Raw genomic sequence first — 22,277 nt, 5'->3', positions numbered from 1 at the left:
TCAATTCTGAAGTGTGCTATCTATTGGTGTTTGTAATGTATAGAAATATTTCACCAAATAAATGAATAAATATTTTCTTAAAATGTCCCATTGATGTTCACTGACAAAATGTTCAGCATTGTAAACTTACAATGATTCTCAGGAACTGCACTCCAGCGGTTTGAATCTTATCTCTCAGATAGGTCCTTCAAGGTATCTTGGAGGGGTGAGGTGTCCAAGTCGCAACATCTAGCTACTGGGGTGCCTCAGGGCTCAGTTCTTGGAGCACTTCTCTTCTCTGTCTACATGGCATCTCTAGGTTCTGTCATTCAGAAACATGGCTTTTCATCTCACTGCTATGCCGATGACACTCAACTTTACCTCTCATTCCATCCGGATGATCCAACGATAGCTGCTCGAATCCCAGCATGACTAACAGACATTTTCTGCTGGATGAAGAACCATCACCTTCAACTCAACCTTGCCAAGACCTGCCTGTGGTTTCAGACTACCCATCACTTCATCACAATTTGTCCATACAGCTAGGTGCATCAACTATAACTCTTTCAAGGACAGCCAGGAACCTTGGAGTTGTGATTGATGATCAGATGAAATTTCACAGACCCCATTGCTAAAACTGCCTGGTCCTGCAGATTTGCTTTATACAACATAAAGAAGATCAGGCCCTTTCTTTCGGAACATGCTACACAACTCCTTGTTCAAGCTCTTGTTTTATGCAGACCCGGACTATTGCAATGCTCTCTTAGCAGGTCTTCCAGCCAGTTCTAATAAACCTTTACAATTAATCCAGAACACGGCATCAAGATTAGACTTTAACGAGCCGAAAAGAGCTCATGTCACACATCAGTTCATCAGTTTGCACTGGCTACCAATAGCTGCTCGCATAAAATTCAAGGCATTGATGTTTGCCTACAAAACAACCTTTACCTAAATTCACTACTTCAGACTTACGTGCCTTCCAGAAGTTTGCATTCTGCAAATGAATGGCGCATTATAGTGCCACCCTAAAAAGGGCTCAAAATCACTTTCCCAGACTTTTACCTTCACTGTTCCCTGCTGGTGGAATGACCTGCCCAAACTCGTGTCTTTAGCCATCTTCAAGAAATGGCTGAAGACTCATCTGTTCCATCTACACTTGGCCCTCTAAAACTAACACTCTCTATCATAATTCTATTCTATCTACTTGTTTTCTTTTTAATTATGAAAATAATAATAACTTGACACTATCCTCTAACACTAGCTCTATTCTATCTCTTTTCTATCTACTTTTTATTCTTTTATTATAAAAAACATTTAAAAAAGAAACAGAAAAAAAGCTTGCTATATGTACTGTGTTAGACTAACTGGGACTTGTCACAACACTTATATATTGTTGCTCTTTTGTTGTTTTGATGGCTTCTATTGCCCTCATTTGTAAGTTGCTTTGGATAAAAACGTCTGCTAAATGATTAAATGTAAATGTACTTGCCATGTGTCACAATGGCATGTAAATATATTCCTCTGCCTCTCTTCTCCTTTTCTGGATCATTTTACTAAAAGACAAACCCACATAAACACAAACACAAAAATATCCAATCATTCCATACTTTATTATTGTAGTATAGTATAACCAAACTTACTGTCCATCTCACACATAATAAGCCTTTTACCAATCAGCACTGACTAACAAGAGTGTGGTGCAGTCAATTTAAAACTTCATTCTTCATTCAGTAACCAATCAGTTGTTCTTCAATCAGACCTCTTCATTTTTCAGCACTTGAGGAATTGATGTGTGACCTCATAGATCCCCACAGACTCACTGGCCTTCTCATCGTAGTCCGTCCAGTCCTGAAATATGTAAAAGAGAATGTTATGAGCTCCTGAATGAACTAGAAGGTGTGATATGATATGAGAATTCCTTTTTTTTCTTTCTTACCTTCTCTTGCAGGTTGATTTCAGGGAACTGGGTAGATGTTGTTGCTCCTCTAGCGGCAAAACCAGCCTGAAAAATAAAGTGAATGTTTATGTGTTTTATTCAGATTAGGGTAAAGATAATTTAACAACTATTTAATTATATACACTACCATTCAAAAATTTACGGTTAGCAAGATTTTTTAAATGTTTTTGAAAGAAGTCTCTTAAGCTCATCACCGATGCTGCATTTATGTGATCAAAACTATAATAAAATATTGAAATATTTTTAAATAATATTACAATTTAAAACAACTGTTTAAAATATAGTTCATTCCTGTGATGCAAAGCTGAATTTTCAGCATCATTACTCCAGTCTTCAGTGTCACATGATCCTTCAGAAATCATTCTAATATGCTGATTTGCTGCTCAAGAAACATTATTATTATCAATGTTTAAAAAATATATATTTTTGTGGAGACCAACGTATTTTTTTTTTTCAGGATTCTTTGGTCAATAGAAAGTTCAAAACAACGGCATTTAATTGAAAATAAATATTTTTGTAACAAATCTTTCATAAATGTTTTCACTGTCACTTTTGAGTAATTTAATGCTTCCTTGCTGAATCAATACTTTCATTTCTTTAAAAAAAATATATACACTATACTATACTATTGGAATCTCACCTGAGGTTGAAAATCGACTGGTTCCAGACCTCGACACTCAAACTGGACAATTGTCTTATACCTTTCACTGTCTTCTGCCTTCAGAAGAGAAAATACATGTACCAGCAATACTATATGCATTATGTAACTAGAAATTGTGGTTTTTAAATTAACAAACAAAAAAATGAATTTATTCTGCCTTACATTGTAAGGTGTAATTGTGTCCCTCAGGATAGCTGGAAAGTAAGACATCCAGTTAAGACTAATAAGCCATCCATATGCACTTACCCACGGCCAAAGCAAAAATATAGAAACACCAATAGAGATTCAGGCCATGTGTAAGCATTTTATCAGCACATTTACTAGCTAGTAGTTTGGTTACCTATGGAGTTTTCCCGAGAACACAGTTTGCACTTCTGCACCATGCTAGCACTCCCTCGTCCTCCTTTCAGTGGCATGCTGTCCTGAAGAAAGGAAAGGACCAACGATCACTACACAGATGTTTATTTCTATGCACTAAGGCAATTTAGTATGCATGAAATAACACAAATGCAAAAGTGCAGTGTATCAATGAAGGCGAGATTTTGAATGAATAACAACTTAACTATAAATAAAAATAAATAAATAAAATCACTGTTTTGGAACAGCCATGGGGGTGACAAAATTTTAATTTCTTTGTGACATATTTATTAAATGTTTTCTCTGCAATGCAGTGTGGCAGTGCTTATTCGTGTATTTTTAAAATTATTTCAAAAGCAATTTTTCAATTATTTTTTTTACACATTGTGAAGAAAGGGACATAAAATGCATTGAAAACTTAGGAGAGAAAAATGTCAATTGCATTGTGTGTCACTTTTTTGAGAAATAATGAAAACACATTTATTGGGGGAAAAAATCACAATGAAAACTGCATGTTTGTTCCCTTTTCAGTGTTTTATTGAAATATTATTTATTTATTTTCTGTTTACTTGCAAAATGTAATAGAAAAAATGCTTTTAAAATAGGGAAGATGAACATATCTTCACTGCTAATGTTGTTTGCTCCCTTTTTGTTCCTCGTTTTTAAGCTGATTTGGACAAAAGCATGTGAATATCTTGCAACAATACTAGTATATGATGCAAACCAGTTATTAACTCTATTTCCCACACTTTTCAACCTACCAGTAAGGTGATGTACTGCCATTTATCTGACACCTCACCACAATTCCCACACTTCAGCTGCAAGGACAGGAGTCAGATATTCAATTATATGGCATTAAATTGAACAGGTTTCACTACAATTATCAGTAACGTTACATTATTATCAGTAGTATTCATCACATTATGAATGACTCTAAATCTATAAATAGTTAAAGATCCTGAAAAGTGAGTGATTTCTCAATTTCCATAAAAACAGTGAACTGCTTAAAGTAATAATATTTTTACACACATGCATACACCCATAATGAGCCACATCTCCGCTGCTGCACGACATCCAATTGCGTGGGTATTACATGCATGAAACGAGTGTAACAAAGAGACATATAGTTGTGTATAGTTTTATTATTTTATTCCACCACAACATAATGGATTATTAGTCAACAAAATCAGATGTAAATAAGTTATCCAGTGAAAAATTCCTAGCACAGGGTTACTAAAATAAATATAGGCTTACTCAAGTAATCAGTTTTTTGGTGTTAACAATAATTGTGATTGAGGTTTTTAATATAATCCCTGATTTTATCTGGGGATGTAGTACTTTAGTAACTGGGGTAAAATACTATGTATGCACACTAAGATATGACGGGAAAAATCAAGAACCAGTTCTGGTAAAACTGTAAATATAGTCGACAAAACGCGTCACGTCATATGTACAAAAAACTACAACTGTAAGAACCGCATATCAACATTGAGAATTAACTAGAAAGCTACAAAAAAACTATATAAAATGCTAGTGTACCATGTTGCATCATTACAAAATCACGCATCTCTTCAATCACACACGCATATAAAAAAAGCCTCAAATATGAGGTACTAAGGTTTTTTCTTTAGTGGATGGAACAACCCACCCAACCTGAGCTCTGACTTCAAGTACGTACGCAAATAGCACTGTAATCAAAGTTGTCTCTACGTCCAGTCTGACAAAACATTCCATACTATTCATTTATTTTCCGAGCATCTAAGAAAGCAGATAGACACACTGACAGGACAGGCTGAGTTTGCAATCAAACCTTCCAAAAAACATAGCACTTTCAAAAGCCTGTATCAGCAAACAATTATGCACAACATTTCAAATGCAAATAATAGTCACTATAACAAAGGCATTTCAGCTGCTGCATCCCTTCATTGTCATTGGATGAATGGGACGTACACTGTTATTATTCAGTTCTGTCCTCTCCTCAATGGAGGGAAGGGCCACAGTGAGGTCAGTGAGGTCGACTCGACTCAGACGGCCGTCTTTGTCTGGGGCTTTCGTGGACGTCCTGAAAACCGTTCTGCCGTTTGGTGACTCCTCCATTCAGGATATCCTGAATATGCTGCACAATCAGATTAATAGCCACTAGAAAGAAAGTGAGATCAAATTACATCTCTCCAGTGTGCATGCCATATCAAATAACTAGTGACTACTGACTCACCGAGATTGTCTGCTCCTCGGGGGATGATGACGTCTGCATACTTTTTGGTCTGCAAATATAAATGTCAAAAATAATTTAGGGCACAAAAATGGAGTAACAGTGAGGAAGCAGATGGAAGGTGTCAAGTTGGTATATACACGTGACACCTTTTCTAGCAATAAAGTATAGTTAAAAGCAGCTATAATAACGGAGAAGTGAAGTTTAGTTCAGAAGGATTTGGAAAGGCTTTTATGAAGATACTCACAGGAAGACAGAACTCCTCAAAGGCTGGCTTCACAAAGGTGATGTACTGGTTCAGAACCTGCTCCAACTCTCTGCCTCTCTCACCGATGTCCCGCAACACTGATAAAAACATACAAGTGTTGGGCGGGTTAACCAAACCTTCACGCTTATTTGACCTCAATACAGCTATTATTGCTGGATGTTCAGCACAAACGTGTTTTATAAAATACATAATAATGGCTGATTTTTTTTAAATAATCAAGCATACCACATACAAATGAAAGATCCTTTGTCTCATTGAAATATTTAAAGACGTAAAATACATTAAAAAGTTAGATATAATTAATGTTATCATTATTTTCCAGTTTAACACTGTAAAGCCGATTTGACACAATCTGTATTGTATAAAGTGCTATATAAATAAAGCCCCGTTCACACCAAGAACGATAATTATAAAGATAACGATATTAGCGTCCACACCAGCGAACGATATCGTCGGTTTATTCTAAGCGCACCTGTCTGCCGCATTAAATTCTTGAGCTCGTTACAGCAGGATGGATTCTGATTGGCTGTCGTTCATCGGCTGGAGAAAAATCGTTTTGAAAGTGATTCCAGCGATTTCGTTTCTCTGTGCGTTTATCGTTATAGCTGTGGTGTGGACTCTGCTATTCTTTAATATTGAGAACGATTTTTAGAACTTTATCGTTATTGTTCTTGGTGTGAACGGGGCTTAAAGGTGACTTGACTTTTATAGGCTCCAGTGTGCATGCCATATCAAATAACTAGTGACTACTGACTCACCGAGATTGTCTGCTCCTCGGGGGATGATGACGTCTGCATACTTTTTGGTCTGCAAATATAAATGTCAAAAATAATTTAGGGCACAAAAATGGAGTAACAGTGAGGAAGCAGATGGAAGGTGTCAAGTTGGTATATACACGTGACACCTTTTCTAACAATAAAGTATAGTTAAAAGCAGCTATAATAACGGAGAAGTGAAGTTTAGTTCAGAAGGATTTGGAAAGGCTTTTATGAAGATACTCACAGGAAGACAGAACTCCTCAAAGGCTGGCTTCACAAAGGTGATGTACTGGTTCAGAACCTGCTCCAACTCTCTGCCTCTCTCACCGATGTCCCGCAACACTGATAAAAACATACAAGTGTTGGGCGGGTTAACCAAACCTTCACGCTTATTTGACCTCAATACAGCTATTATTGCTGGATGTTCAGCACAAACGTGTTTTATAAAATACATAATAATGGCTGATTTTTTTTAAATAATCAAGCATACCACATACAAATGAAAGATCCTTTGTCTCATTGAAATATTTAAAGACGTAAAATACATTAAAAAGTTAGATATAATTAATGTTATCATTATTTTCCAGTTTAACACTGTAAAGCCGATTTGACACAATCTGTATTGTATAAAGTGCTATATAAATAAAGCCCCGTTCACACCAAGAACGATAATTATAAAGATAACGATATTAGCGTCCACACCAGCGAACGATATCGTCGGTTTATTCTAAGCGCACCTGTCTGCCGCATTAAATTCTTGAGCTCGTTACAGCAGGATGGATTCTGATTGGCTGTCGTTCATCGGCTGGAGAAAAATCGTTTTGAAAGTGATTCCAGCGATTTCGTTTCTCTGTGCGTTTATCGTTATAGCTGTGGTGTGGACTCTGCTATTCTTTAATATTGAGAACGATTTTTAGAACTTTATCGTTATTGTTCTTGGTGTGAACGGGGCTTAAAGGTGACTTGACTTTTATAGTTTTTTTTTTTTTCATTTTTATTCGTTTTTTTCTATTGTAATATTTCTTTAATATTTAACTTCCTGTTTTACTAATTTTAGTACTTAAACTTATTTTAAACATACTTTGAAGTCTTCTTTTTTTTTTGTAAGTATAATGTCAGTTACACTAGATTGAGAACACAATTTCTTCAGATACTGCACAGATCATAATATGACATGATGCTCTATGTTTTCTTATTTAAAAACATAAAATTCAATATATAACTCCAAAATGTAAAAATATAAAATGAAAAATACCTTTCCTGCAACACTACACACATGCAGCTTTAACATTTACATTCTTTTAATTCTGCAAAGATCACACACATATACATATATATCTTCTATTGGTATTAATAAAAATTCACAGGTCAGTTCAAACTTGAACTTTGGAATGCAGCAAAATGCTAAATTCTTTGCATTAATTTCTATTTAACACAAATGATTATTCCTAGTTTCATGTAATGATAATGACCCTGTAAACCCAGATGAAATCACTCTCATTATAATCAGTCCTTAGATCTATTCTACTTACACAGGTAAGAAAGAAAGACAAAAAGCACTACTTAAACCAAAATGTCACACAATTCATCTACCTCTTCGCGAGAGGCGCGTGTCTGGGTCTGTGTCCACAAACAGCTTCATTTGGAACAGATCTCGAATCTCTTGTGAGTAGAACATGAGAATCCCCTCAAAGAGAACCACATCTGCTGGATACACGGTCACAAAGTCATCCTTCCTGTAAGATGTGTGGAGAACATATGATTCAAAAGATAACACATCCAATGGTGATTCACCCATCTGAACACCCAAAACAGCAACTTGTGAAGAGACAGAGTGCAGCACTGACCTGGAATGGGTAACAAAGTCATAAACTGGGATGTGCACAGTCTCCCCCTGAATGATGTCACGCAGAGTCTTCATGACCAGCTCATTGTCGAAAGCATCTGTGAATGACAGAAACATTGATAAACCGATTATTCTTTAAAAGGAATGTCCATAAACGTAGTCCATATGACACGTGCCTTGAGAAACCATGTGATAGTTTTGTGTAAGGATTGAACCAAAATTGAAGACTAACAGAAAACACCATTGGTTCTCACATGCGTAGTAATGGGACGGGGTTTTTTTGCATTCCATGAATAGAAGTAATAGATGAGCATATTCTAACTTCTGAGTGAACTTCTGACTTCTTTAACAACCCTCAGACATTAAAGTACCTGGGTGATCGAAGTTGAATTGGCCCTTGAGTGCTTTAGCTTTCTGTTCAGGTGTGAGCTCCCTGTAAAAGCTGTCTTGACTGAGGATGACCACTTGCCGCTGGTGACGGTCAATTTTATTCTGGCCCAACAGCTCCATGATCTTCTCACATACCGAAGACTGAGAGGAGAAAACACAAAACCACTTAGTTTTAAGTGCTAAACTCTAAGCTACCCAGTTCAGATATACTCAACCTATAGCCACAGTGTTTGTGTTATTAACACTGAGGCCTTCGAAGGCCTCTACATTATCAACATGATCAAAAATTTGCTGGAAAACCTGTTGTACACAATCTACTACATGCCTTCTGTCGTCTAAGTAAAAGGCCTTTTAGTATAATTCTAAAAAAACGTTCCCCTTCAGGTCGTGGTACACGTGTCATTTTGCTGTGAAATCTTGACTGATTTGTATCAACTTAACATGAAAACTTTATATTGTTAGTAATATTTAAATATGAACACTTACTGGACTGCATACATTTTAGTTGGTTATCCATATGTGCCCCTGGACCACAAAACCAGTCTCAAGTCGCTGGGGTATATTTGTAGCAATAGCCAAAAATACATTGTATGGCTCAAAATGAAAGATTTTTCTTTTATGCCAAAAATAGTTAGGATATTAAAGTAAAGATCATGTTCCATGTAGATATTTTGTAAATTTCCTACCGTAAATATATCAAAACTTAATTTTTGATTAGTAATGTGCATTCCTAAGAACTTCATTTGGACAACTTTAAAGGCGATTTTCTCAATATTTAGATTTTTTTTTACCCTCAGATTCCAGATGTTCAAATAGTTGTATCTCGACCAAATATTATCCTATCCTAACAAACCATACATCAATGGTACGCTTATTTATTCAGCTTTCTTGTGATGAATAAATCTAAATTTTGAAAAATTGACACTTAAGACTGGTTTTGTGGTCCAGGGTCACATATGTCATTATTTAGAATAATCATGTTAAAATGTGAGTATTAAATGTGATACATAGGGCTTTTGAGGAACGCACATTTGTAGATCTCTCAATCATAATTGCGCGGCATTATATGTTTTGTCCCTCAGTTAAAACTACAGAGCTTTGATCACAAAACTAAGCATGTTACTAAGGCATCTTACTAAGGCATATTAATGGGAGATATAGAGTGAAACTGAAAACTTATATTTTTATGCATTTTATGCAAGTAGTCCGTAATAAAGATCTCTATATTCTCATATATCATACTATATATAGCCATAAAAGCCTGATGTATCAAATATGATACTCAAAAATTTCCTACCGTAAATATATCAAAACTTAATTTTTGATTAGTAATGTGCATTCCTAAGAACTTCATTTGGACAACTTTAAAGGCGATTTTCTCAATATTTAGATTTTTTTTTACCCTCAGATTCCAGATGTTCAAATAGTTGTATCTCGACCAAATATTATCCTATCCTAACAAACCATACATCAATGGTACGCTTATTTATTCAGCTTTCTTGTGATGAATAAATCTAAATTTTGAAAAATTGACACTTAAGACTGGTTTTGTGGTCCAGGGTCACATATGTCATTATTTAGAATAATCATGTTAAAATGTGAGTATTAAATGTGATACATAGGGCTTTTGAGGAATGCACATTTGTAGATCTCTCAATCATAATTGCGCGGCATTATACGTTTTGTCCCTCAGTTAAAACTACAGAGCTTTGATCACAAAACTAAGCATGTTACTAAGGCATCTTACTAAGGCATATTAATGGGAGATATAGAGTGAAACTGAAAACTTATATTTTTATGCATTTTATGCAAGTAGTCCGTAATAAAGATCTCCATATTCACATGTATCATACTATATGAGCCATAAAAGCCTGATGTATCAAATATGATACTCAAACACATTTTTAAAAAATTGTCTAAAGTTTCAATAAGCTAGATAAAACAATAAGCTTTTCTGACTATTATTTTATATGTCAGGCTTACGGAGTTAAAGGAATAGTTCAAAAACTGTAATTTACTTGTCCTCATGTCGTTCCAAACCTGTATGACTTTCTTAGTGTTTGTAGTCCATACAATATGGAAGTCAATGGGCACCAACAGTTAGATTACAAATATTCTTCATATCAAAAATTATGTTCCGCACAACATGAAAAAGGGGAGCAAATGATGGCATGTTTTGGTGAATATTTTTAACTTGTACTACAGATAAACCATTGGGGTCTCTGCTAGGGATGCAGCGATTAACCGGTTTCGCGATTAACCGCGCTTTAAAACGTCACGGTTAATTAATCGTAAAGGTTCTGCTAAACCGAGTGTTTCGGTTACACGGAACGAAACTGTTGCAGCTTACGCAAAATGAAAAAAGTTACACTAGCGGTGCACCAGCTTAAAAGGCACGGAGGCTACTACATGCATTAGATGAACTGTGACAGAGGGACCAAACAGCGAAACTTTATTTCCACCAGCATTTTTAAAAAATTGTCTAAAGTTTCAATAAGCTAGATAAAACAATAAGCTTTTCTGACTATTATTTTATATGTCAGGCTTACGGAGTTAAAGGAATAGTTCAAAAACTGTAATTTACTTGTCCTCATGTCGTTCCAAACCTGTATGACTTTCTTAGTGTTTGTAGTCCATACAATATGGAAGTCAATGGGCACCAACAGTTAGATTACAAATATTCTTCATATCAAAAATTATGTTCCGCACAACATGAAAAAGGGGAGCAAATGATGGCATGTTTTGGTGAATATTTTTAACTTGTACTACAGATAAACCATTGGGGTCTCTGCTAGGGATGCAGCGATTAACCGGTTTCGCGATTAACCGCGCTTTAAAACGTCACGGTTAATTAATCGTAAAGGTTCCGCTAAACCGAGTGTTTCGGTTACACGCAACGAAACTGTTGCAGCTTACGCAAAATGAAAAAAGTTACACTAGCGGTGCACCAGCTTAAAAGGCACGGAGGCTACTACATGCATTAGATGGAGATTATTAAAATGAATACGTATGGATGACAGCTGATTACAATCATATTTCAGTTTATGTCCATCATTAGTAACAGTTTCCACCGTGGGACAAATAAAGTTAATATTAGTCGTATATTAATAATAGGCTACTTCATTAACTGTCCCCGTTGTAGTATCATTCAGAAGTAAAAACCAACAAGATTTTTTTTTTTTCACCATGTTTCCAAAGTCTCTACCCCAGGTCCAAAAGAAATGTAAAGAACGTACAAACTGAAAACATTAAACACTTTTGTGATCCATTTCCATTTGTTATTTTCAAAAGAGAAATACTGTCATGGATGTTTACAGAGCAGAGGTCACCTGTTTTTTAATTCCAATGGGAGAGATGGACTTTTGTTTATTATTATTTTGTGCTGTATTGTTGGTTACCGGGTTATTTCTGTTTCAAAAGCCAGCAATAAATAACACTTTAATATCTCAAGAGTGTTCATGTGATTTTATACATTAGTAATGCTGGGATATGAATAAATAATACTAATTATAATAATCGTAAAACCGTGATTATTCCTCAGACAATAATCGTACCACCAAAATCTATAATCGTTGCATCCCTAGTCTCTGCAGACATGTGCTGTGAACTCTGGGAAATCGCTCATGTATCCCATGTAAGGACATTCAGCGGGGAAGAACGGCCTCCATTCATTGGCCAAAGCATTTCAAATCTGGGTCATTTATAAAAGAGGGACGTTTTCCTAAGGGCGACCTATAAACAAGGCAACCCCATTTTGCCTGCAAGTTGAATTTTGTTCAAAGAGTTTTCACAAGTTCATTCTTTAGCGGCGGGTGTGATGTTTCCTGCACATGAAGGTCAGCGGAAGCTTAATGAACGCTTTGATACAATGTAAACATCCTCCGCTATTATGACGTCACTTTCCCGCAACTTTCCTTCGCCTACTTGAGGAAGTAACACTTTTTTTTTTTTTTTTAACGGAGAACTCAAACCACTTTTAAACCAGCATGGCAACAAATAAACATGTCAACATCCGATTTCGACATTCGAGGTCGCTTGCAAGCAAATAAACGACAACAGTGGAGCTAATGGCGTACTCGACATTTAACCCGATGATAAACACGAACCGGACACATCTGAACGGGATTATGGAAATTATGGGTTGTCGGTTAGTTTAACGTTTTAATTATTTCCGCGCGCAATTCACTTAGTGAAGCAAAAGACAAAGAAATGGCAAAAATATAAAGGTTTTAAATAATTAAGTTGTAGACCTGTGTGATATAGGGACGTATGAATACGTTATAAAATCCCATATGTGGAATTTATAAAATCGCTTTTCGTGTATATTATGATATTATAAAGCAACGCGGTCGCTGGAGGCACAGAAACCCCCCGTTAACCGACATGATAATAGCGTCTGGGGCTGTACGGTTATTGACAAACACTCATAAAGCTCAGACCTTTCCGCTGGCGGTGCCTCCAGACACACCGATGAGGAACGGCTGTCTGGTGTTGTGGCCGTTCTCCGCTCTGTCCTTCAGATGTGTTTCACTGTCGCCAGCCATGCTTGGTGTGCGAGCACAAGAGAGAGTGTGTCGCTATTCTAATAATACACACACACTACAGGGTTGCCAGGTTTTCATAAGAAAACCCTCCTAATCGCTACTCAAAACTAGCCCAATCGCGTTTCGAGGGGGTCCCTAGGGCTGGACGATATGGCCAAAATTTATATCACGATATATTTCTTAATTTCGGTAGATACGATATAATTCCGATATCGATATGAACACTATTTAAAAAAGCCTTGTGAAAACTGCCAAGAACGCCCACAACAGATGTTTTTATGAAAAATGAATTTGCCAAGTCTATGACACCTCATATAAAACCATATAATACTTTAGAAAAAAAAAACAGCACAAATAAATTAATGTTCACCTTTTATTAGCCTTCATACAAACAAGAAATATGAAATCACTGTCAAATAAACATCTCAGACTCACCTTATTAATTATTAATATCTTCTAACATACCAGTCGAACGTTTTTGAACAGTAAGATTTTTATTGTTTTTAAAGAATTCTTTTCTGCTCACCAAGACTGCATTTATTTGATCCAAAATACAGCAAAAACAGTAACATTTTGAAATAATTGTACTATTTAAAAATAACTCTTTTCTATCTTTGGATCAAATAAATGCAGACTTGGTGAGCAGAAGATAATTCTTAAAACAAAAAAAAACACATTAAAAATCTTACTGTTCAATAACCTTTGACTGGTAATGTAGGGTGGCTGATTATTGTTATAGATTGAAACAAATGTGCTTCAGCCAGGATAACGAATATGAAAAGTGCTCTGAGTTGCTGCAGAAAAAAAGAGCAACAACAAAAACATGTTGCTGGAGACGGGCTTATTGAAAATTGAAAAACTGATTGTCTGCCAGCAGGAGGCGCTTTAAGAGCGGCAGAACTTGCTGTTTCACCTGTAATGGTTGTAAACAAAGCAGCTCTGCTCATGAACGCTACTTTATCAGATAAAATGAAAATGTAATCGAAACTTTTCTGAGGACAGTCCTTTCCCTTCAGAGATACATTCATATAAAACACCCGCGCCACGTTTTGATTTTAAAACGTACAGTGCTCGTGTTTATTCAACGAAGTCAAACGCCACAAATAAATCAATGTGTGGGAAACACTGGTAATGTATATCGAAATATCGGAAATGTGTTTAAAAATCATATCACCGTTATTGAAAAGAATTATATCGCGATACATATTGATATTGAATTATTGTCCAGCCCTAGGGGTCTCCAGTTAAAAATCGCATTCCAGGGGATACATATCATGTTATTGGAGTCGCTTCAACCTGCGGACATGAAAAACAACCCGCGGAAACAGTGTTAAAGTGGCCCGATTCCGCGGGAAAACCGCGGACTTGGCAACACTGCACACACAGCGCTCCTCCTCCTTCTGTCCCACGCACTACTTTTCCACCAAAGAAAATAATGCAAACGTGCATTGCAAGCTACTCTCTTCTTCCACTTAGTACTGTTTGCATATTTCAGTTTACCATTAGTTTGATAAAATGCAGATTAAAACGATTACCGATTTGAACTCAGGTTTACCATTAAACAAGCACCATTTAAATATGCTCTGTTTGTCTGCTCTTTCTTTGTGATGAAAGTAAATTAATGCATACATACACATCTCTAAATACAAGTCCCTGTATGTCCAAATAAATGACAAAACAGATGAAAAGACGACATTTAGACGACTCAATTAAAATCTGTGGAAAAGTAGGCCAAAATGGTAGGTTTATTGACAGGGAATGTCCCCGTATATAAACATTTACCATATAAAATAAAAAGGAAAGAAAAAAAGACAACATATTCCAGTGATTTATCATATGTTTTACCATAATAGCATTCAGTTTGGATGTTTTAGGTTTACTTCACAGTGATAGGAACTCAACAAAATGAGCACATACTGTCAACATCAACATATTTAGAGACAAATTTATTTATATTTATTTATATTTATATTATTTTTAAAATTTCATCTGTTTTTTCAATTTTTTTTAATTAATGCTCAAACACAGTAATACAAATATCAGCACATACAAATAATAGACAATGCAAACAAAATTAAGAATAAATCAATCAATAAAAAAGAAAAAGGGGGTGCTTTTTACTACTTTACACACTGAAGAAGAACATTTAGAGAATTGCATGTCATTGAAGTTAGGAAAAGAGTTACAAACAGATAGCTTTTAAAGCCCTTTTGTTTTTAGGCAATTGGATCAATGAAAGGTATTGCTCAAATTCTTTCATGAAAACAAAAAAAGAGAGGTCTGGAGTTTGAATGTTTGCATTTGTGAATGTGGAATTTTGCAAGCACCAAAATCAGATTCACTACATAAAACTTTCTTTTTATTATTATTATTATTAGACTGTTCATACTCAGTGAAACCCAGCACTACGTCCTTCCAAACAGGACACATTCATTATTAATTGAACTCCTAATGAAACCTAAAACACCTTGCCAAAATGTATTTGTAAATGGACAGTTCCAAAAGAGATGAACAACGGGTTTTTTTTAAATAATTTTTATTATAATATAGGTTTTTTTAATAAACATAACAATAGTGCAAACACAGAACATTTCCAGCAAAAGTACATATTACACAAGTACAATCAATTTAGCATAATGCATCATTCTCAAATTACATTTAGTTTTTTTAGTTTTTTATTAATGAAAATAGACCCAATAACAAACAGAGCATAGTATAAGACAGTCAGTGCTATACAAAGTGTGACATTAATTAGTAATTACATTTAGTTTTTTTTATTTGCGGAACCGTCAGATGACATCATCAAGAAGAAACCAATGGGAGTCGTTCTTGAGCAGAAGGCCCGCCCTAAAATGCTGGAACATGGCCAGACTGATCCGAACTCGTCATTTAGCAACTTCCCCTGAAAATTAGTTGGCAACACTGTCAGAGTGACCTGCTGCAGCAGGAAGTGAGTGAACGGCTGTCGCTGCAAAACCTTTGCTTACTAGTATTTTCAAACCCAACACTTGCTTGTTGTAGGTTGCATTTAAACGGACGGCTGATGTTGTTACTTTTGACTTTTGCAGACAGATTTCGCAGGGGATAACATAGGCATGAAGTTTTTATAAAAATTATTTAACTTTAAATTTATTTTTTTTAACGCTTGACTGTTTTTTTTGTTGTAACACTCTGTTTTGGTGCAAAATCTGAGAAGTTCCCATTTGTTGACACTCGTCTAGGGGGGTCAAAGTTCAGTGTTAGGCATTTGAAGATGGCCTTGCTGAGCTGTCTCCGGACCCCGGGTCTCCGAGGGGCCCTGCACTACACCAGGACAAGGAGCATATCCTCAGGAACCCTTCATATCACAGATCCACTGAACTTCTGGTGTGGAGGCCGAGTAAACCTCAAAGATGTGAAAACCAAATCCGAACCAGTATATGAGCCTGCAACAGGTAATGTATTTACTAAACTGATTTTTTTTTTTCATTTCACCCCCTTCTAAGCATTGCCCAATGGCTATCTGGCTATGCATACTCCATTGAGTTCTTCAAGACACCATATTGTTCTATGAAAAACACTGTCATCTCTGATCTTTATGAATGTATCCCAGGTCGTGTCCTGTGCCAACTACAAGCTTGTTGCGCCGCAGATGTTGATGCAGCTGTTAGGAGCGCCAGTGCTGCTTTGACAGTGTGGAGTAAATTGGCAGGCATGGAAAGAGTCAGAGTCATGCTAGAGGCAGCTAGACCTGAATGCATTGATCAAGCATACTAAAATATTACATAATAGTGCTGCATTGATTCAAGTCATGTTGAGTCTGATCTTTTCAGTTATTTCTGTTATTGAGAATAGAAGAGAAGAGAGGAGATTGCTGAGATAGAGGTCGTCAACAATGGCAAGTCTATCACCGAAGCCCGTTTAGATGTGGACTCGGCCAGACTGTGCATTGAGTATTTTGCAGGACAAGCCACCACACTTTCAGGTTAGTTGTTTTGGCATTGAGCATTGTCATAAGAGATACAGTACCAAATGTTAAGTTGATCAAAAGTGTCAGTAAGGTCATTTATAATGTTACAAAATATTTTTTATTTCAAATACATTCTTTTCTTTCTATTCATCAAAGAATCTTGGGGGGAAAAGACCACAGATTAAAAATATTAAGCCACAAAAACTGCTTTCAACATTGGTAATAATAAGAACCATTATTAAAAAATTAAGCGTTAATAATAATTGATAACTGAGCAGCAAATCAGCATATTAGAATGATTTCTGAAGGATCATGTGACACTGAAGACTGGAGTAATGATGCTGAAATTTCAGATTCGGTTACATTTTAAAATACATTAAAATAGAAAACACTTCTTTTCAAATGTAATATTTTATAATATTTCTGTCTATCAAATAAATGCATCCTTGGTAAGCATAAGAGACTTCTTTCTTAAAGGGATACTTCACCCCGAAATGAAAATTCTGTCATTAATCACTTACCCCCATGTCGTTCCAAACCCGTAAAAGCTTTGTTCGTCTTCGGAACACAATTTAAGATATTTTGGATGAAGGCTTGTGACTGTCCCATTGACTGCCAAGTAAAATACACTGTCAAGGTCAAGAAAAATATGAAAAGCATCGTCAGAATATTCCATCTGCCATCAGTGGATTTTGGATGGTCTGAGGGTGAGAACATTTTCAGTTTCAAGTTTTGGGTGAACTATTCCTTTAATCCAAGTTGAGTTTATTATACCCAATGTTATACACTCTATTGAGAAAAAGTCACTAAGTAATAGTAAATGTAATGGAAACTGCACTTGATTCAAATGCCCATTTTGGCCCAACAGATAATGGAAATGGCCTCCCGAGGGGTTAAACCAGTGACACTGGAGCTCGGTGGTAAATCTCCACTGATCATCTTTGAGGACACTGACCTAGAAAACGCTGTTAGAGGAGCACTCATGGCCAACTTCCTGTCTCAAGGCCAGGTACTGTATTGGAAAGTCAAGTCAAAGTATGAGCATACATCTTTTTCCCTCTGTTTCATATAAAATGTATTTTTAGAGAGTTAGCTAATAACAAGCTACTTTTCATCTACCTGGCTGTACACACAAGGTCACAGGTAATCACAGCCATGCTGATATACAGACCAAATACACAATTACGATTACAATATTGCTTTCAATTCTAAATTTTTAATTCTGAAAAATTTTGAAATAGAAATCTTTTGTAACATTATAAATGTTTTAACTTTTGATCAAAAGTTAATGCATCCTGGCTGAATAAAAGTATACATTTTTGTTGGAAAAAAAAACAAACACTTTTTTTAACACTTTGTCATGGCAGCATTACCACTTTTATTTTCCACATATTGTTTTTCAGCAATTCAACGGTTTGTCTGCAATTATGCCTTAGTAATATCAGCCCAATCAGACTGGACACTAATAATAATATAAACCCACTCGCATTGGTGCACTTGCTGTTTATGGTCACCTATATTGTGCATCTATAAATATGCTCTTCGGTAGCTCCATATTCATACAAATACGTATTATTTTTACACTCTTTAATTACTTTTTTTTTGTATCCCCCACTTGTAGGTGTGCAGCAATGGCACCAGAGTTTTCGTGCAAAGCTCAATTCTTCCTCAGTTCTTGAAAGAGGTGGTCAGGAGAACTAAAGCCATCCAGATAGGAGACCCTCTGTTGGATGAGACTCGTATGGGAGCTCTGGTCAGCAAACCACACCTGGACAAGGTGCTGTGATATGTGAAGCAAGCTAAGAAAGAGGTATAGGTGTACCTTCAGAAAATATTCATATAGTAGCATGATTGTATCGTTTACTATATGATATGGTTTAAAGTAGTTACTTTTTCTTGATCGGGAGCTAGAGTGCTCTGTGGAGGGGAGCCCTTCATCCCAGCAGATCCGAAACTAAAAGATGGATACTGCATGACGCCATGTGTGCTCGCTGAGTTGTTGGCAGCTGATGTTGAGATCATGTGTTGTGTGTTCATTCATGTGTTTTGTTTTCAGACGGCTGCACAGATGACATGACGTGAGTCAGAGAGGAAATCTTTGGGCCTGTGATGTCAGTACTGTCCTTTGAGACCGAGGACGAGGTTCTTCGGTGAGCCAATGACAGTGCTCTGGGTCTGGCGGCAGGAGTCTTTACTAAGTAAAGTGAAAGTTATTTTTTAAACACTACCATTCAAACATTTGGGGTTTTTAATGTTTTTGAAAGAAATCTCTTGTGCTCACCAAGGTTGCATTTATTTGATAAAAAATGCTGTAAAAACAGTAATATTGTGAAAAAGCAATATAATTTAAAACATCAGTTTTCTATTTTAATATGTAAATTATTCCTGTGATGCAAAGCTGAATTTTCAGCTTCATTGCTCCAGTCTTCAGTGTCACATGGTCCTTCAGAAATCATTCTAATATGCTGATTTGGTGCTCAAGAAACATTATCAAAGTTGAAAATAGTTGTGGTGCTTAATATTTTTTGTGGAAATGGTGATACATTTTTTCAGGATTCTTTCATGAACAAAGTTTAAAAGAATAGCATTTAATTGAAATATGTGACCCTGGACCACAAAACCTGTCATAATGGTCAATCTCTTGAAATTGAGATTTATGCATCATCTTTAAGCTAAATAGCATAAATAAGCTTTCCATTGATGTATGGTTTGTTAGGATAGGACAATATTTGGTCGAGATACAACTATTTGAAAATCTGGAATCTGAGGGTGCAAAAAAATCAAAATATTGAGAAAATCACCGTTCCAAGTGAAGTTCTTAGCAATGCATATTACTAATCAAAAATTAAGTTTTGATATATTTACAGTTGGAAATTTACAAAATATCTTCATGGAACATGATCTTTACTTAATATCCTAATGATTTTTGGCATAAAAGAAAAATCGATAATTTTGACCCATACAATGTTTTTTTTTTGGCTATTGCTAAAAATATACCCAAGCGACTTAAGATTGGTTTTGTGGTCTAGGGTCACATATCGTTTTTTTTGTAACATTATAAGTGTCTCTGCTATTGCATTTGATCTATTTAATGTGTCTTTATTCAATAAAAGTGATAATTTCCAAACTTTTGAACAGTAGTTTGTGTGATTGGGTATTATTTCTGGGGCTTTCCCCAATTGCTCATATTTTCCCTTAACGTCTGTTCCTGACTCACCAGAGATGTTAAGAGAGCCCATCGTGCTATAGAAAACCTGCAGGCTGGATCTTGCTTCATCAACAACTACTATATCACCCCTGTGGAGGTGCCATTTGGAGGATACAAGGCCTCAGGTGGAGTGAGAGTTATCAAAGATTTTTTTGTCTGTGTGTGTTTGCTCTGTACACACACTGTACTCAAATTAAACATGACCTTTTTACTGGTTTTAGGTATTGGGAGAGAAAATGGCCATGGTGACCATTGAATTTTATTCTCAGTTGAAGACTGTGGTGGTGGAGATGGGTGATGTGGACAGTCTTTTCTGAACACGAGCAAGACGTATTCTGCTTGCAGATTAATGATTGAATCTTACAGCAAGATCTCTACTACCCACGTATCCTAAAGACTAACTACACTTATTGAAATGCATTCATGTTCACCACTAATGGACCATGTTTAGCTTGCCAACATAATTTCTATCAAATAATGACAGCTGCCTGTACTGTAGGATGGTGCAATTAATGAGCGTAAAAGAGTGTAAACTGCATTATTTTAAAGTAACTGTTATTATATTTGATAAATAAATAGCTATATTTGGTTAATGTACCTGTTTAACAGACATCACTTGTTCTGTGAATGTATTCTCATGCAATTGAATAGGTAAACTATATGCATGAAATATATTTGAACTAATGACAAAAAGTGGAACATCGTTGTAATCAAGCTTGTGCATAATGAAGGAATATCTCATGTAAGGTAGTGTGAAGCATTGTTTATTTTATGTATATATTCATACATAACAAGCAGCTGATGTGTCATGCATTCAACATCATTTTGTACAATCAGTGAAAAGAAACAGGAAGTCCGCTCAATAAATATACAAATTCTAGAATATGAGGAGGATGAATTCTCCACAACTAATTACCCAGTCAAAACCCTTTTAAACTTCTACCTGGTAAAAAGACATTTTACGAACATTAACTTAAAAATATATATATTAGTAAAAACCTGCCTGATGTGTTCTTTTTTTTCTGACACATTTCCTCTGTGCAAATATATAATGAAAGAAAAAACATGAAATTATGTTTAAAAACACTTTTATCGCTATTTAAAAAAAGTAATCAAAAATATCTTACCTTTGCTATAGCTTTCTTGGGCTGTTTGAACGGTGCAATAGATTCTGCAAAAGGTCAAGACAATAGGACATAAAAAAAAAGATGAATGACGCATCTTCACTTCCTTCCACTATAGAAAAGTGAAGTCAAAATAACCCAGATATGGCCACAGTCATCTTGTGCAGATGATGTCATTTGGAGCCAGATTCTGAGCAGTAGTGAATCATTTGAAGCCCAGTCAGCACAGTAGTGATTGTGAGGTGAAGTCCCGCCCAAACTCCCACAGACCCAATCACAAGCTCACAATCATGATACCACACCCTGTTTTTATTACATCAAATATCTAACTAAAAGCAAACTTATTAGAAAATCGAACACTTCAACATACACCCGCGTGATAAGAACTACCTAAAATTATGCAATCCATCTGGGAAAAATGCATTTGAAGTGTGATTTGATTTTTTTTGTTTGGCTCAAGCCATTGGTTTACATGGAGAGAGCAGGGTTTATGCAGCCAGCCACCAGATGGCGATCAAAATGTGTTGGCTTCAAGGTTATAACTGCAGCCCGGAGATCTCCAAATGGGGGCGGGAACTCCAAAACGGGGTGGGAGCTCCAAAATAGGGTGTGGCTTCCTCCCATTGACAGACAGGCACATGACACACATGCGCAATTTTCCCCCCAATCCACTTCAGTGCAAACTCCGCCCCACAGCTGATTCTAAAGATTTTATTGGTTGTGTCAATGAAAGTGTTGATTTCCTACATTATGCTACAAAAAATGCTAAACCCTAAACCTACCCTACACCTGACCCTAACCTTAACCAATGAAATTGACTGCACGGCGGGATTGGCGCTGAAAAGCGTGGTAAGGAAAGTTGCAGTTCAGGAGATAAACAGTTAATAAGATTATGCGATATGAGATTGTTCCGCAACTCCCCAACCAGACCTCACTGGACAAGTCGTGGTCTAATGGTTAGAGAGTCGGACTCATAACCCAAAGGTTGCGGGTTCGAGTCTCGTACCGGCAGGGATTGTAGGTG

The 22,277-nt window shown here is 36.1% G+C and overlaps 2 protein-coding genes and 1 pseudogene across 4 annotated transcripts; 1 reads left to right on the top strand and 2 right to left on the bottom strand.

The window, feature by feature from the left end:
* Nucleotides 1-1,727: 1,727 nt before the first annotated feature.
* Nucleotides 1,728-4,521, bottom strand: LOC107560769 (CXXC motif containing zinc binding protein). Its single transcript, XM_016245028.1, has 7 exons — nucleotides 4,510-4,521; nucleotides 3,716-3,772; nucleotides 2,938-3,019; nucleotides 2,760-2,791; nucleotides 2,577-2,654; nucleotides 1,916-1,981; nucleotides 1,728-1,827 (listed from the first exon to the last, which is right to left on the bottom strand). Exons 1-7 carry the CDS (start codon nucleotides 4,519-4,521, stop codon nucleotides 1,750-1,752), a joined length of 405 nt encoding a protein of 134 aa, XP_016100514.1. The 3' UTR covers nucleotides 1,728-1,749.
* Nucleotides 4,212-13,038, bottom strand: LOC107560789 (uridine-cytidine kinase 2-B-like). Of its 3 annotated transcripts, none has more exons than XM_016245059.1 (7): nucleotides 12,868-13,038; nucleotides 8,410-8,569; nucleotides 8,040-8,136; nucleotides 7,786-7,928; nucleotides 6,437-6,534; nucleotides 6,193-6,241; nucleotides 4,212-5,093 (listed from the first exon to the last, which is right to left on the bottom strand). In XM_016245059.1, exons 1-7 carry the CDS (start codon nucleotides 12,970-12,972, stop codon nucleotides 4,960-4,962), a joined length of 786 nt encoding a protein of 261 aa, XP_016100545.1. In that variant the 5' UTR covers nucleotides 12,973-13,038; the 3' UTR covers nucleotides 4,212-4,959. The 3 variants fall into 3 exon arrangements, with proteins under 3 accessions (XP_016100545.1, XP_016100543.1, XP_016100542.1); XM_016245057.1 differs by having other exon boundaries at nucleotides 4,212-5,070; XM_016245056.1 differs by lacking the exon at nucleotides 6,193-6,241 and adding an exon at nucleotides 5,170-5,218.
* Nucleotides 13,039-16,200: 3,162 nt separating this feature from the next.
* Nucleotides 16,201-20,497, top strand: LOC107560768 (aldehyde dehydrogenase family 9 member A1-B-like; annotated as a pseudogene).
* Nucleotides 20,498-22,277: the final 1,780 nt, after the last annotated feature.

Source organism: Sinocyclocheilus grahami, unplaced genomic scaffold, assembly GCF_001515645.1.
Source record: "Sinocyclocheilus grahami isolate Dianchi unplaced genomic scaffold, SAMN03320097.WGS_v1.1 scaffold742.1, whole genome shotgun sequence".
NCBI lineage: Eukaryota > Metazoa > Chordata > Actinopteri > Cypriniformes > Cyprinidae > Sinocyclocheilus > Sinocyclocheilus grahami.
Note: the sequence above shows the minus strand (reverse complement) of the source record. Positions and strands in the feature narration are given on the sequence as shown.